The sequence below is a fragment of the Anastrepha ludens genome, chromosome 2 (genome assembly GCF_028408465.1).
Source record: "Anastrepha ludens isolate Willacy chromosome 2, idAnaLude1.1, whole genome shotgun sequence".
NCBI classification, from domain to species: Eukaryota; Metazoa; Arthropoda; class Insecta; order Diptera; family Tephritidae; genus Anastrepha; species Anastrepha ludens.
This window is the reverse complement of record NC_071498.1, coordinates 120,982,396-120,997,382: the sequence shown is the minus strand read 5'-3', so window position 1 is coordinate 120,997,382 and position 14,987 is coordinate 120,982,396. Positions and strand designations below refer to the sequence as shown.

General features: G+C 39.2%; 1 protein-coding gene across 1 annotated transcript in view; it reads left to right on the top strand.

Moving 5' to 3' along the window:
* The window catches only part of LOC128855234 (ATP-binding cassette sub-family G member 8), a 95,552-nt gene extending 81,054 nt beyond the window's left edge, over nt 1-14,498 (top strand). The window contains exons 2-11 of the mRNA XM_054089960.1: nt 5,621-5,769; nt 11,188-11,319; nt 11,405-11,638; nt 11,708-11,832; nt 11,916-12,475; nt 12,546-12,933; nt 12,995-13,464; nt 13,529-13,649; nt 13,728-14,008; nt 14,077-14,498. Coding sequence (XP_053945935.1) covers nt 5,639-5,769; nt 11,188-11,319; nt 11,405-11,638; nt 11,708-11,832; nt 11,916-12,475; nt 12,546-12,933; nt 12,995-13,464; nt 13,529-13,649; nt 13,728-14,008; nt 14,077-14,310 — 2,676 coding nt within the window. The 5' untranslated portion in view covers nt 5,621-5,638 and the 3' untranslated portion in view covers nt 14,311-14,498. The remainder of the gene's footprint in view (nt 1-5,620; nt 5,770-11,187; nt 11,320-11,404; nt 11,639-11,707; nt 11,833-11,915; nt 12,476-12,545; nt 12,934-12,994; nt 13,465-13,528; nt 13,650-13,727; nt 14,009-14,076) is intronic.
* Nucleotides 14,499-14,987: the final 489 nt, after the last annotated feature.

Sequence of the window (14,987 nt, the reverse complement as noted above, 5' to 3'; positions counted from 1 at the left end):
AAGAAAACACGTTTTTTTGTTTTTTTCAAAATTAGCTTCATTCATCAACGTAATTTCCATCAAGAATATCGCAATCGTTCTAACACCGTTCCAACATTTCAATAACACTTTTGCAGAACGATTTATCTTTTGCCTCAAAATAGGCCTCACTTTCAGCGATAACCTTTTCATTCGGGCGAAACTTCTTACCGGCGAGCATTTTTTTAGGTCTGCGAATAGCCAGTGAGCGCCTAATCTGGCGAACTCGCCGAATGTGGGAGCAATTCTAAGTTCTTATAGTTTTGCTATTTTTTTGATTGACTTCTGACATGGTGCATTTTCTTGATGAAACAAAATTTTTTTCTTTGCCATCTGCAGACGTTTCTTGAAAATCTCTCGTTTTGATTCCGGAGTGAAGTGATGAATCCATGTTTCATCCATTGTCACATATCGATGCAAAAATGCCGTTTTATTACGTTAAAACGTGGCCAACACTACTCAGAATAATTAACACGTTCTTGTTTTTGGTCAACAGTAAACAAACAAGGCACCCACTTTGAACAAAACTGTCTCATAGTCAAATGTGCATGCAATAAAAAGCCAACAGGTTCTTTTGATGCCTTCACTTTTCGATCATTCAAAACGATTTTCTGGATTTTTTTGATATTTTCTTGATCTATGGACTACTGATTTAAGAATTTATTGCTTACGTTGAAATAATACTCACAACCTCTTCATCTCTTGTAATCAGCGAAGAGGTTAAAATATGTTACTCTAGTATTTATAAAAAAAAAACATTTTCGGTTTTTTGAATTTTTACTGAAACTAGGAACGAAACGAACCTCGTTACACATTCAAAATATCCCGAAACCCCGGAATCAACGATTGCCTCTAATATTGGCAATTCCAATGCACCGCTCTTCCATACATACATACATACATATCTAGACAAGTTCACACTCGTATTCTTATTTGCTGACTCAATTTGCGCAAATTGCTTTGGATCGTTACACAAAGCCTTAATAGTGTGCATATCGTCCCCTTAGTATTAAAATAGCCTATAAATTTTTTGATGTTTTGAGAAAATGAATTTCAAACTTTTTGTCGAAAGTAGCTCTCACTCAAATCTCGTTATGTCTGTAAATATTTATTATTTTTTGACTGACGTTTTGACCCACTTTGTGGAACTAGAATTTGACAAAATTTTGACCACATATAAAATCGACGATGGAGAATCCAAAAATTCAATAAAAAATAGTAGCCTATGAGCACATAGGCTATTGTTATACTAAGGGGACGATGTATCTGTATATGTATATGTATGCATAAATATAAAAAATTTAAAATACGCAAATAATTTTGTTTGAATTTAATTGTGAATAAACCCCTGCAGAGCCAAAAACTAGTAATTTGCAATTAGTATTCTATATTTTCTTGGCAATGTTATGAATCAGAATTAATTTTAATAGCTCGTAAAAGAATACACGATCAATGCATTATTGCACCAACGTGCACCAGAAGTGTGTGTCATACATGGGTTTGTATGGGCATTAGGCTGGGTCGACTGTATTTGAAGCGTTGATTAAAAACAAGTGCACCGCTGCATCGCAAAAACTGCATTTCTTTGTCCGATTAGTAGAGCGAACGTATAGTCGCGACGTATTTGTTGGAAAAAAATACCAAAATCAGAAGCTGCCATCAATGATGACCAATTTAGCGTATTTGCATGACAGTGTGGTCTTCATAAAACACCTTGAGGATTGTTTTTCGGTGTTACAACAACCGACTTAGAGCCTTGTGCAGAGATTTTTTTGTGTCCGATGTGCTTGATTTCAGTCCGCGAATACACGAATAAGGAAACAAGAATATTTTGTGTTTAAGAAGTACATAACCGAGATGATCCCTCGGTTGTGTCCATACATACAGTTGCGATCAAGAAAATGGCAGTACCAAAAAATATGAGATTTTTTTTTCAAAAAATGTTTAAACTGTGATGTGATTAGAAATTGTTTATTATTATTTTGAGATATTATTTTATTCATTAACTTGACACACATAATATTTAAATCAGCTCTATAACGAAAAACGAAATTTTTTTAAACAATAGATAGAAATTCAGGGTTATTATTAAAATATGGCAGTGGCCATATAAGTGGCTCATTCTGACCAAGTTCATAAAAAAATTAAAGATAAACTGTATTGACAAAGTTTGCAGATACAAAGTCTTAACTAATGTTTTGTTGAATTTCCCAAATTTTTTATTACGGCAGCACAACGGCGGGTAATTGAGCCCACCAATTGCTCACATCGCTGCTTCGGAATCTTCAGCCACGCATCTTTAACAATTTCCCAAAGTAGTTGATTGTTACTCGGCTTGGCAATGTTTCAGACTTATAGTGTCAATATTTATCAGATTTGTTCAGATTAACTCTACACATCTAAAATCCCTTAAGGGGTTGTATATAGTTAGCAGGCCGAAAAAAAGCGAGTTTTCCAGAATTTTTTCTGAGAAAACTTTGAAATTTATTGATCTAAAAAATTGTACACATTTTATGTTATCTTTTAACTGTATTTTAAGACTTATATATAATTGGCGCATACACCCTTTTTGGGGGTTTGGCCGAGCTCCTCCTCCTATTTGTGGCGTGCGTCTTGATGTTGTTCCACAAATGGAGGGACCTACAGTTTCAAGCCGACTCCGAACGGCAGATATTTTTTTATGAGCTTTTTCATGGCAGAAATACACTCGGAGGTTTGCCATTGCCTGCCGAGGGGCGACCGCTATTAGAAAAATATTTTTCTTAATTTTGGCTTTTCTTAAGACTTAGTATCAATGAAAATACTTATTTGGAAAGAAGTTACATACAGCTGATTTCCGGGAGCTACTCTCAAAAAAGACCACTATATCTCTGAACTGAGTCCTCTGAAATTAAAGACCCAAACAGATTCCGTTAAAATAATACTAAATCTAGTAATTAATCGAAGGAATAAGCAAAAACATTTTTTTGACAAATGGACAAATCGATTTTTAACCAAAATTTTGGCCTTAAATTGCTTATAAAAAAATATATTTATCGGTGAGAAAAAATCTTCGCTTAGTTACTAAAAAATATATTTAACCCTTCGCAGATATTTGGTATTGGAAATTTGCATTTGTACGATTTATGGGAAAAAATAAATGGCTTCAAAAAAAATTTCAAGGTTACTGCTATTTTCATGTTCACAGCTGTACATAAATTCCATACGTATTTGTTCGGAATCAAAAAATTATAATTATCTTAATGTTTGCGTTTTATACTTTTTGCGCGACCCACCCTAGTGCGCTTATAAGTATTTTTGTTTTTTATACATACACCTGTGTATATTTCCCAGATGATTTTACCCTAGAATAACTCCTTTGCCGACTAAGATCAAATAATTCAGAGTGTTGCCGCAGGTTTCATCCTTGCAGACATCTGCTTTAGCCAGAGCTGCCTCCCAGGCACGTCAGGAGATACGTCCTCAATTACGCCGACGAGATCCAGGACAAAACGAACAGACATTTACTGGACCAGACAGTGTTTAGACAGACAATAAACGACATTCACCACCTTCCTAAGCTCCCGACCACCGACCACGGAATGCTGTAATCGGAGTCCAACCAACAGGCCTACCTTTAGATGAACTAGACGAAGACGACCGGTGATACACACTCCACTAACAGGGCTTGTATTACTACTGCTATAACAACAACATCAAATGATTTAATTTCTGCAACATTACTCTTTATAAAATTAAGCATTTCAGTAAGCGATGCATTTCTGTCTAGGAATCGTAATAATAACTTTATTAGGTAGTACATAACCGTCCATTTTAGCCACTTTAGAAGCGAGTTTCAATTAGAAGAATTAGGAAGAAATCTAAATATTGACTGTTTATCAAACTCGCGAAGAACGAAAAAAAATATTAAAAAAAAATATAAAAAAATTGTAGCCCTACGTTCACAGAGTTTTTAATTGCCCTTTTTTTGATCCTCTGATGTGAAGCTACAGCTTTTTTGATTCATATATTTACCCCGTTTCTATATTTAAAAATAATGAAGTCTTGTAGTCTTTTATTTCATTTCTCAGTGTTCTCAACTTTTTCTTTTAAATAATGCCATTTTGACAACTTTGACACACCAGAGCACTTTTATTGTTAACATACCGAAAGTAGGTACTTCTTAATACCCAACGTTGTATACCCTGGCGTTTTTAGATGTAAAATCCTGCGAAGCACTTGCTACATTTCAGAAAAGAAGACCAAAATTTGTTTGATCCCAAAATATTCCCAAATTTAGCTTTCAAACCCAAGAGGGATAAATGCAAATTTTTCCTATCGTAAGGGAACTGACCCGATCTAATGTGCATTTATATATTTATTTACGGACTTACGTTCAAGTTTTCTCCAATCAAATATTTATAAATAACAAAATAAGCAATCACTCGAAAGGAATGTTGCTGCACCAAGTCAAGAGTTCAGGCAAAAATCCAACAACGTAGAAATCTAACGAAAAACCACAAACAAAGCGCGTGCGCAGCAGCAGAGGCCTGTATATATGCATACATACATACTGTGTACATTCATGCATTGCATACACACACACACACACATATGGAAGAAAGGTAGGAACGATAAAAAAGAAAAGAGACAACGCTTAAGATAAAAACCACATTTCTGCAAATTCTAACTGGATTTTTTGTTAAAAAGCTTAAATTACCATGTCTCGCGCGCTTTTTCATGCGTTCGCCGCCCAAGTGGAAGCTGTGACGGCCAATGTTTGCTTTTGTTTGCTAGTAAATAAATGTTCGCTGAAATGCTTGACCCACTTCGACTTGGTTACGGCGCAAAACTGTTAACGGAAAGTAAAATTAGCTACAGAACCAACTACTATTAGTTGCTGATTCTTGTTGCTTAGCCGGCTGTGGCTACTAACAAATTTAATGGAGATTTATTGTGTGCGGTGTAGAGTACTGTGGTGAATAGCAGTATTGGGCAGCATTACAAGTGGTGAATTTTTTGTTTGTTTTATAAATACATACATACATATTAGCTACTATATTAAGGCGAGCATTATTACATAGATATTTCTGCAGCAAATAGCTGATACGTGAGTCATATAATTATTATGTAAAGCGACAAATTAGCCGCAAAGAGCGTTGGTACTTAACTACGGTTATACTCGTCTTAACTATGTGAACTTTTTATGAATATGTATATATCACTGTGAGTGTAGAAGTTGGCTAGCAGGTAAAATAAGCATAACCGTTGCGAAAACCGCTTTTAGCCCATAGCCATTATGAACAGTTTAGATAACTGTTAGAACATAAACTGTTGTCAAGTTTTCACCATTGGTTAACCTGCTCAGCATACATATATACATATGTACGTACATACATTTGCATTATAATTTTTTTAATATATTTTTTTATTTATATATTTTTTTTTTCTTTTTTTTTACTTTCTTGAAGGTTTCATTTCTTATTTGCTTTTACAATATTTTACATAGTTTTTGACTTTTATGATATCTCGCTAATTAGAATGCAGATAATTATAGTCCTTTAGCCTTACAAAATTACCCAAAATTACCACTACTAAACTAATAATTTCCCGTTCTACACAGTCTTTTATTTTGTAGACAATGGAGTTAAGCAATTTTAATGCATCGAAAAAGGTCTCACGCGAAGAGCGCCGATATTCAGTACCTCACGGTCCTAATACACCACAGCCGCCGGCGGCCTCAGAGGACTTACATGCATGGTCAATATATAGGTAAGTCATTGGAATAACTTATACATATGTACATAAGTATGGGTAAAGAAAAATTACTCACCCTAACAGAAGATTTATGATATTTGCAAATGGCGTCGTACGTCAATCATATTTGACACTTATGAACCAGACAGCTGCAGTATACAAGCAGGCAAGCAGAGGGATGCGTAAAGGTCAAAACAAAGATTTCCATCACTCAAAATCATTTATTTTTTTGTTTAGTAAAATGTTATTCAAACACAAAATTGGATGATTAATTTTGCACCATCTTGTATATTATTATTATAAAATAACAAAATGCGTATGCCCTGCAATACCATCGCAAACAGCCTGGGCAGTAACTGATCGCCAATTTTGATGAAAATCTCACATTTTATTTTGTGCTCAAGCATAAACCGAATGGTTTTTTTAAATAGGTGCTTGTTTTTTATACTCGCAAATAAGTGCATACGAGATGTGTTCATCAAATAAGGTGAATTTTCAAACATTCGACTTTCGATTATTATTATTGTTTGCTTGCGAGAGGCATAAATAGAAAAGTTTTTTGCGTGTTCGGCGACTTTCTGCTATTGACACTTGGCTCTCCTGGACTCTTCCATTGGGACGATTGGGTTTTGGTTTCGAAGTGATAACCAAATACACATGATTCGTCACCAGCAAATCTGGATCACCGTTGACGTCATTCAATAATTCCCGAGCGATTCTCATGCGACGTTGTTTTTGGTCAAAATTGAACAATTTTGGAACGAACTTCGCCGCCACATGCTGCATGCCCCAAATTTCTGAAAAGATTGCATGGCATGAGCCGACCGATATGTCGACATCCTCAGCAACTTCTCTAATTGTGATTCAACGATTCTCCATAACAATTTTCTTCACTTTCTCAACATTTTCATTGGTTGTTGATATGCTGGGGCGTCCAGAGCGAGCGTCACCACCTTCTGTGAAGAGTTTGTACCACTTGTAAACATTTTTTTGACTCAGAGTACTCTTACCATATGCCGGTGTCAACATTTCATGTGTTTTCAGCACTTAATTCCATTTTTTACACAAAATTTGGTGCAGCTTCTTCATCTATTTTTCTCGATAGCAGAAAATCGCCGAACACGCAAAACGCTTGTCTTATTTATGCCTCTCACAAACAAACTAAACCTGCTATATTGCTAAAACAGTAGACATCGCAGCCAAACGAGTTCCTCCTTGGATATATATAATATATAATAAATCACAGCTTCGTTCAGTTCTGAAAGATTTGCCAGAAATATCGGGAAAAACTATCGCACAAGACGAATCATCCTCCATTACGACAATAAAAACTCTCTCACGTCCACCCATACAAGTGGATTTTTTGAATATTGAAAAGTTCGAACTGATCAATCTTCCACCATACAGTCCTGATTTGCCACCCAATGGTTTCTTTTTATTCGCGCAAATCAATAATAATCTGTTTACTCTATATTTTTCGCTGGCAAGAGAAACGGTTGTTGCATTCCAATCACATGTTTTGGAGTTACATCAATCGAAGTGGAAAAGTGCTTCAAAAAGTATTTCAAATGCGTTCAAAGCCTATAGGAGGGAATCGTTTGAAAAACAATATATGTTAAGACTTAAGTAGCAACCCTCGTATCAAGTTTTTATCAACCGATATCGAGCTGTCCGTTTGGTACTAGTTTTTTTCCTTACAGAGTGGTTCATAAGGTTCTTTTCTTATCTTCTCTTATTCTTGATTGGCGTGATAACCGCTAACCAGCGCCAGTCGAAAACACCAAGTGAAGCCAAGTCTTTCTCCACCTGATCTTTCCAACACAGAGGAGGTCTTCCACTTTCTCTGCTACCACCAGCTGGTAACGCACCGAATACTTTCAGACGACATGACCCAGCCAACGAAGCCGCTGGATCTTTATTCGCTGCGCTATGTCTACATTATGTCAAAAAAATATCGAGAATTGTTCATTTAAAAAGCCCGCGTTGCACATATTATCAATTAGCTTGTTTTTGGCATTTAATTATATCAGTCAATCGCAGGTGTGCTCTGCGATTTTCACTATGGATAAAAATATCGAACAAAGAATTTGTCTTAAATTTTGTGTGTTTAAACAGAATTTCGTGTGCCGAATAGTTGAAATTGTTGCAGAAATCCTATGGCGAGTGTGCTTTATCAAAAACACGGATATACCGAGTGGTATAAGGCTTTTGCAGAGGGCCGAGAAGTCGTGGAAGATTGGCTCCGATCTGCTCGCGCATCAACGTCTTCAGTGGATGAAAACTTCGACAAAGTCAAGGAAATGGTGCTGGAAAACCATCATTTAAGCTTTAGGAAGATAGCTCGTGTCCTTAGCGTGTCTTACGAATCAATTCAACATTTTACGCCATAAATTGGGCATGAGAGGCGTGGTTGCTCAACTCGTTCCAAGAGAGTTGAATTTCTTTCAAAAAAATCATCGGGAGAAGGTGGCTGAAGACATGCTTGAGCAAGTGGATTCGAAACCAACGTTTATCCAGCGTATCATAACAGGTAATGAGACATGGGTATATGAGTTTGACATGCAAACCAGTCAACAGGCGGCTGAATGGCGTTATCCACATGAGCCGAAACCCAAAAAACCACGTCAAAGTCGGTCAAAAATGGAAGTTTTGCCACTCAAATGGTTCTACGGTAAATAAAGAACATTATTTCGAAGTTATGCGACGTTTGAGAGAGAACGTGCGTAGGAAACGGCGTGGAAAGAAGACTAATGGATTTTGCACCATAATAACGCACCTTCTCACAAGGCTCATATTGTGAACACTTTTCTGACCAAAAACTCGACAAATATCATCGAACAACCATATTCACCGGACTTAGGCCCCTGTGACTTTTACCTTTTCCCAAAGCTTAAATTTCATTCCGTCGACGCCGCTTTGAATCGATAGAAGCCATTAAGGAGAAGTCGCTTAAGAAGCTGAAGAAGAAAGGTGCATTAATGTCTGAACTAATCGTTGGCATATGTGCATTGCTTCGAATGGAGACTATTTTGAAGGCGACAAAATAAATTTTGATGATTAAACAATTATTTTGCGTTTTTTTGAACAATTCCCGGTTCCTTTTTGAATGTATATCGACGTAAAACTCATACAGCTGATTGATACATCTCCTGCGACACTCGCTGTCGCTGACGTACAAAAAAAATCTTCCGCAGAATCTTTCTCTTAAACACTCCAAGGCGCCTCATGGGATGATGCGAGCATTATAAAGTGTTAGTTTGGTTCGTGAAGAAAGTACTTTACTACTCAATTGCCTACTTAGTACAACTTGTTGGCAAAAGATATTATTCTCTTTTTTCTTCATATGTCATTTTAACAGTGTCAGCTCTCTCCCACTGAAAGTCTTAGAAATAGCCTGTATAATAACCCCGTGGAGCGAAATGAATCGTTTTACGCTTGACTAACGTGATTAGATATTTCAAATTTATTTCCAAAGTAAGTTTATTGAAGGAAGGCAAAATCAACTTTTACTGGCGACACCCACTTTCATTTCATGTTAAAAAGCAAAACTACCTCATCTGGGTATCGAAATGCTCGCACATGATCGTTGAGACGCCAGTTTGTGACAGAAAATTACACTTTGGCGAGGATTTTGGAGCGGTAGCATCATTGGTCCATGGCTGGAAACGTCATTTTAGTCAACCGTGTGTGCTACATAGGCATGATAGACGAGTTTTTTATGGCCGCAAATTAAAGAAATGGACTAGGAAGTTGTTAGTTTTAGCAGAATGGCGCACCATGCGAAATATCCCATGACAGGATCGATCTTCTGGGCGCCAAGTTCGGTAATTGTATAATATATCAGCCGTCTCGACGACGGCAATTGGCCACCTCAGAGCTGCGATTTGACACCATTTGACTTTTATTTTTATAGACTGTCAAGAAGGACTAACGCTAAAGTGAATATCGCTCTAGCAATTTGTGAGATAGGGCCAGAAACTGTCAACAAAATTTTAGAAAACTGGGCTAGCAGGAAATGTTACCACGAAGCCAGCCGAATTAGTCGCATGAATGAAATCTTATGTCATAAATAATGAGAATGTTTGCTTTTTCCGATTTTTTTATATTTTTTTTAAGAAACCACGATATGAACCATATTGTGTACACCCTATGCAGGTTACTAAAAATAGTAATTGGCGCGTACACCCTTTTTGGTTGTTAAGCCGAGCTCCTCCACCTAGTTTTTGCGTGCGCCTTGATAATGTTGCACAAATGGTGGGACAATCAGTTTCAAACGGACTCCGAACGGCAGATATTTTTTATGAAGAGCTTTTTCATGGCACAAATACACTCGGAGGTTTGCCATTGCCTACCGAGGGTCGACCGGTATTAGAAAAAACTTTTTCTATCTCGAATGGTAGTCACGCACAAATCCTATTCGGCTACGACATCCGCAGCTAACTCCGCAAGTAAATAAAGATAGTCCTTGCCTTCCGTATCGGAGTCATCACTTTTGTTGTATTCAAGCCATTCGCGTCCTATTGGAATACTAACAGAAGCTTCGCTATTAGTAACCACCATCACGTAACGAACCTCTTGCAACGCTAAAAACTTTCAAATTGTATGATGCAAAGTCATCTGCAGATTCATAAGCTAACCATGAAACGTTTCTTATCCGACATTTTTGATGAGCATTTGACGTTGTTGTGATCTATTGCTTAGTTGCCTATTTTAAAATCTTTACCTACATGTATATTACTTCTAATCTTTTCGACCTTAACGCATTTGCATTTAATGCTCAATGAAAAATTTGTTTTAACTCGTATGGGTTTTAGCCACTACGCAAAACGCACATTTCATGTTTCATTTTATTTGTCATTTCCGCTTTGGCGCAGCAAAGTCCGCTACAACTATGGTATATCTACTGGCATAAGTATGCCTAGTATGTACAAGAGGCCTCGTGGTAGTGTGGGTTGAATACACTGCTAAACGAAGCTACCACACTGCATTTGCGGTTGAATAGATTTGAAATGGCGGAAGTGCTCATAAATTAACAATGATTGATTTTTGACGTTGATCAAAATCGTCGAGCCACAAGAGTCAATGTCAGGTGGCGTTGCAATGCGCTGCACCTTCTCTACCTGTACTTGCCCATATCCAGCTAGACAGCACGCATTGTAATGCCCTACCGGGCCCTTCAATTCAAGCATAACCATTACGCATTTCTCTTTTGTTAACGCTGCACATCAATCCACAATCACACATTACATAATACATACACACATACATCTGAGTGTGCACACAAAAACTCAATATAATAAATAAATGCATAATAATAAGAGCGAAAAAAGCAAAGAAATTTATGATGGCATTGGCAACCGCATACTCGCACAAAGCTTGAATTAAATGTAATTTTCCTACTCATTTATTCTCCTCCGCTCCTCTTCTCTGTAGACAAAATCTAAACTCCGACTTCACTGACTCCGCTTTGGGCTCATCAGACAAATCACCGCTGCCATATGGAAATTTCCAGTTACGCGACACCACAGTGCAATCAATTCTCAATCATCCGCGCTACGGACCGAAGTGAGTTCTTGCTATTGTGGCAGATAAACGGAAAACTGTTAGCTAACTAAATTACCGTTGTACATATTTTTCTTTCTACACACAGATCTCCCTTGGGCTCGAATATGTACACATATTTGAAGTTTGGTCTGCCGCGCGTCTTCCCACCCAATGCAGGTTCGCAGCGTTCACATCGACCGCCGGGGCCGGGGCCGGGTGGTGTGCGTGGTCGTGTTAATCGCGGTTTTCGCGATAGCTCGGGTGTTCCGCCGGCAGGCTCTTCGGGCTATGACAGCAGTGACAACGAAACAACGCGCAGTCGTGTGCCGCCCAACTTGAGGTCAGTTCATATGCTGCGTATGCCAAATGTAGCAGCAGCAGCTTAAAATATTTGTTTTTTGTTTTGTAGAAAATACCGCAGCGAGTCGGATTTCCGTGCCATTGGCGGCATACCTAACTCACGCCCCGAATCGCGCGCACAAGGTGTACCCATGACAGCGTTGCGGCAGGCGAATAGCCGCGCCAGCATTGCGGGTAAGTAAACAATTTTTAGTTCATCTTTTTAGCGTATTGCAGCTAATTTGTACGTAATATCTGTACTCTTGACCGTCTTGTAGTGGGCACCCACATAAATACTCATCACTATATGCCAAATGGCAAGCACTACGGCCATCGTTCGCACAGTGAAGCCGATTTGTTAGCCGGTGGCGCTGACGTAATCGGCTACGATTATGGAGAGTCACGTATTTACGGCACATCGCGCAATCGCAGCTCAGACCATCCGAACGGCGGGCATGCCAGTTACATTATGTCTAGCCGGAAGCATTCCAGCATAGGGCTGGTCTATCCCAACATACAGGTGCATTGTCTGGATGTGAACCCATGTCTACGCGGTGTTTCATTGCAAGCAAAAGCTGGCGATTTGTTCGCCATAATGGCAACGTCACAACGCGAAGGCACAGCGTTGGCGGAATGCTTAGCGGGTCTGCATGAACGCATGGGTGGTGAAATACTCATCAATGGCCAACAAATCAATAGACGCGGCTTACGTGAATTGTGCAGTTATGTGCCAGCGCTGAAGGTATCCTCGCTGGATCCGCGCATGAGCGTGCAATGTACGTTGAATTTCCATGCCGCGTTGAGAGGTCCGCTCGATCGAAGTGACCTCAAAGAAAGAGTAAGTGTTCAGCAAAGAATTAAATTTATTGAGTTTGCGTTTTATAAGAGATTTTGTTGTCTTTCAACAGATGGACGTGCTAATCGAAGACCTTGGTTTAACTACGGTGCGCGCTTCAAATGTATCCTCGCTCACTCACTCGGAGAAGCAACGTCTAAGTGTCGCATGTCAGCTGCTCGCACAATCGTCGCTACTTATACTCGATCAGATCACTAGCAATATGGATATTTTTGACACATTCTTCCTGGTGGAGTATTTGCGTCAATGGGCAAGTGGTGGCCGCATTGTTATCATGACACTACAACCGCCCACATTTGAAATACTCTCCATGTGTTCGAGTGTGTTGCTCTTGTCAGGCGGACGCACTGTCTTTTCCGGTAGTCGCTCCGACTTGCCCAGACATATGGGCGAACTGGGCTATCCGTGTCCGCCATTCAAAAATCCAGCAGATTACTACTGTAAGTGCAACCTTTTTGAACCAAAGCCTTTACAGCTGTTTAACACATTTCTCGTTTACAGTGGACTTAGTTACATTGGATGACCTATCAGCCGCCGCAATGTTGGAGTCATCGGCGCGCATCGAATCGCTGGCCAATTCGTGGGACCAAATGAACTCGGAACCACCGCTTGCCGCACCACCAGCATCACTGCCCAACTTCACAAGGAAAGCGGGTTTCTGGGGGCAGACCAAAGCTTTAATTAAACGCTTTGCCGCGTACAAGCAACCTGGTTCGCTGCTCACTTGGATTAGTAAACTGATCGCTGCGGCAGTGCTTTCCCTCTGTATCGGTTGCATTTTCTGGGATGTGCCGGCTTCCGATCCGCAACTCACCTACAACGATCGATTTGGATACCATCATTGCGTTATGGCGGTGGCATATTGGCCATTGCTGCTCTTGACTATACGCGACGCGCAAGAGGATCGAAGGCATGCCGAACGGGATATACGTTTAGGACTCTATACGCGCGCTCTTTACATCACTATCCAGGTAAATTTTAGTAGCGAAGAGCCGGTAAAATATCCATTTAAAAAATCAATTTCTTCCCCCTAAGTGCTTGTTGGGGCTCTTCCCGAGTTTATGCATCTGGCTGGCTTATTTGCTACCGGCGCACAGCATGGCAGGACTGTACACCTATTCGACAAGCAGCGATGCAGGAATCTATCTTTATATGGGTACACATACACTGAGTTTGCGAAATACGCGTAATTTAAAATTGTCTACCTTACACTCTCTCTCTCTTTTCCACACAGGTTACATGTTGCTGTACCTCACAGTCATACAAACGTTGGCCCTCTTCTGCGCTCATCTCATGCCTTGCAAGGTATCCGCCAGCATTTTCAACGTGCTGATTACACTGGGCCTAGTAGCTGTGGGCGGTTACGCAGTGCATCCGCGCAATCTCTCGAAATTATGGTCGTGGTCGCAATTAATATCGCCCGAAAAGTGGCTGCTGCCTATTTTGGTGCAGGATGAATTTAGCGCGGAAACGCTGGCCAATTCCGCTGGCTTGCAGCTTTGTCGCAATAAACAGGTATGTGCCAAATTTGAAACTATGATACGGTATGCAGTTCATTTTTCTGGTGTTTCTTGTTTTTGTAGGTTCAGCATCAGGAGATCATTGTTCAACAGCCGTGCCCACCACCGAATGGTACCCAAGTGCTAGTCGATTTCCAACTGTTGCAACGCAACCATATACTAGACCCGACCGGTTCCTACGAGCAAACCACCACACTAGCCTTGGTGCTGGCCTCTGTTATACTCTTTATAGTGACATTTTTCATTTTTGTGTGCAATTGTCGTAATACCTTCCGGAAGAAGCAGAAACGAATGTAAAAAAATAAGAATAAATTAAGTATACAAGTGTTGGACGTAACGTAAAATAGATTCTAAGGGTACACATTAAACGCTGATAGAATTTTAATTATCTACGTTGACTTCCATAGCTTGTAGCAAATTTACGCACATTTTAACGATGCATTTAAACACGTAAATATACATAGATGTAACACATGGGCCTAACACATAGACGACACTAGTTTTATTGCATTCAACTCTTCTTCCATGATTTTCTATTCATTAGTTCTTGAGTTATTAGGTCTGTTCATGAATCAACAGTTAGAAATGACGAAGTTTCGGTGTTCATGTATCCAAAAACCTTGCAATGTAGGAGAAAGTGAGAGAGCAAAATGGCATTTCATTTTGAGGGGAAGTTGCAAGTTTTCACTGGATAAATTTTTACTCGTAGGAATTTGGAAGTGAGAAAAACTGCTATTGTGTTAAGAGTGACGCTCCTTTTGTTATCTTCAAAACAATAGATGAAAAATAATTTCGTGTTTTACTTTTACACTGCTTTTTGATGGGAAAAAATATCGTTCAAGCGAAGCTTGAAAAGCGTTAAGGGGACTCCGCTCCATCAGAAACAACAATAAAACGATGGTTTACTGACTTCAAATGTTGTTGTAGAGACACCGATGATGCACAACGCAGTGGACGTCCAAATAAGTATACAT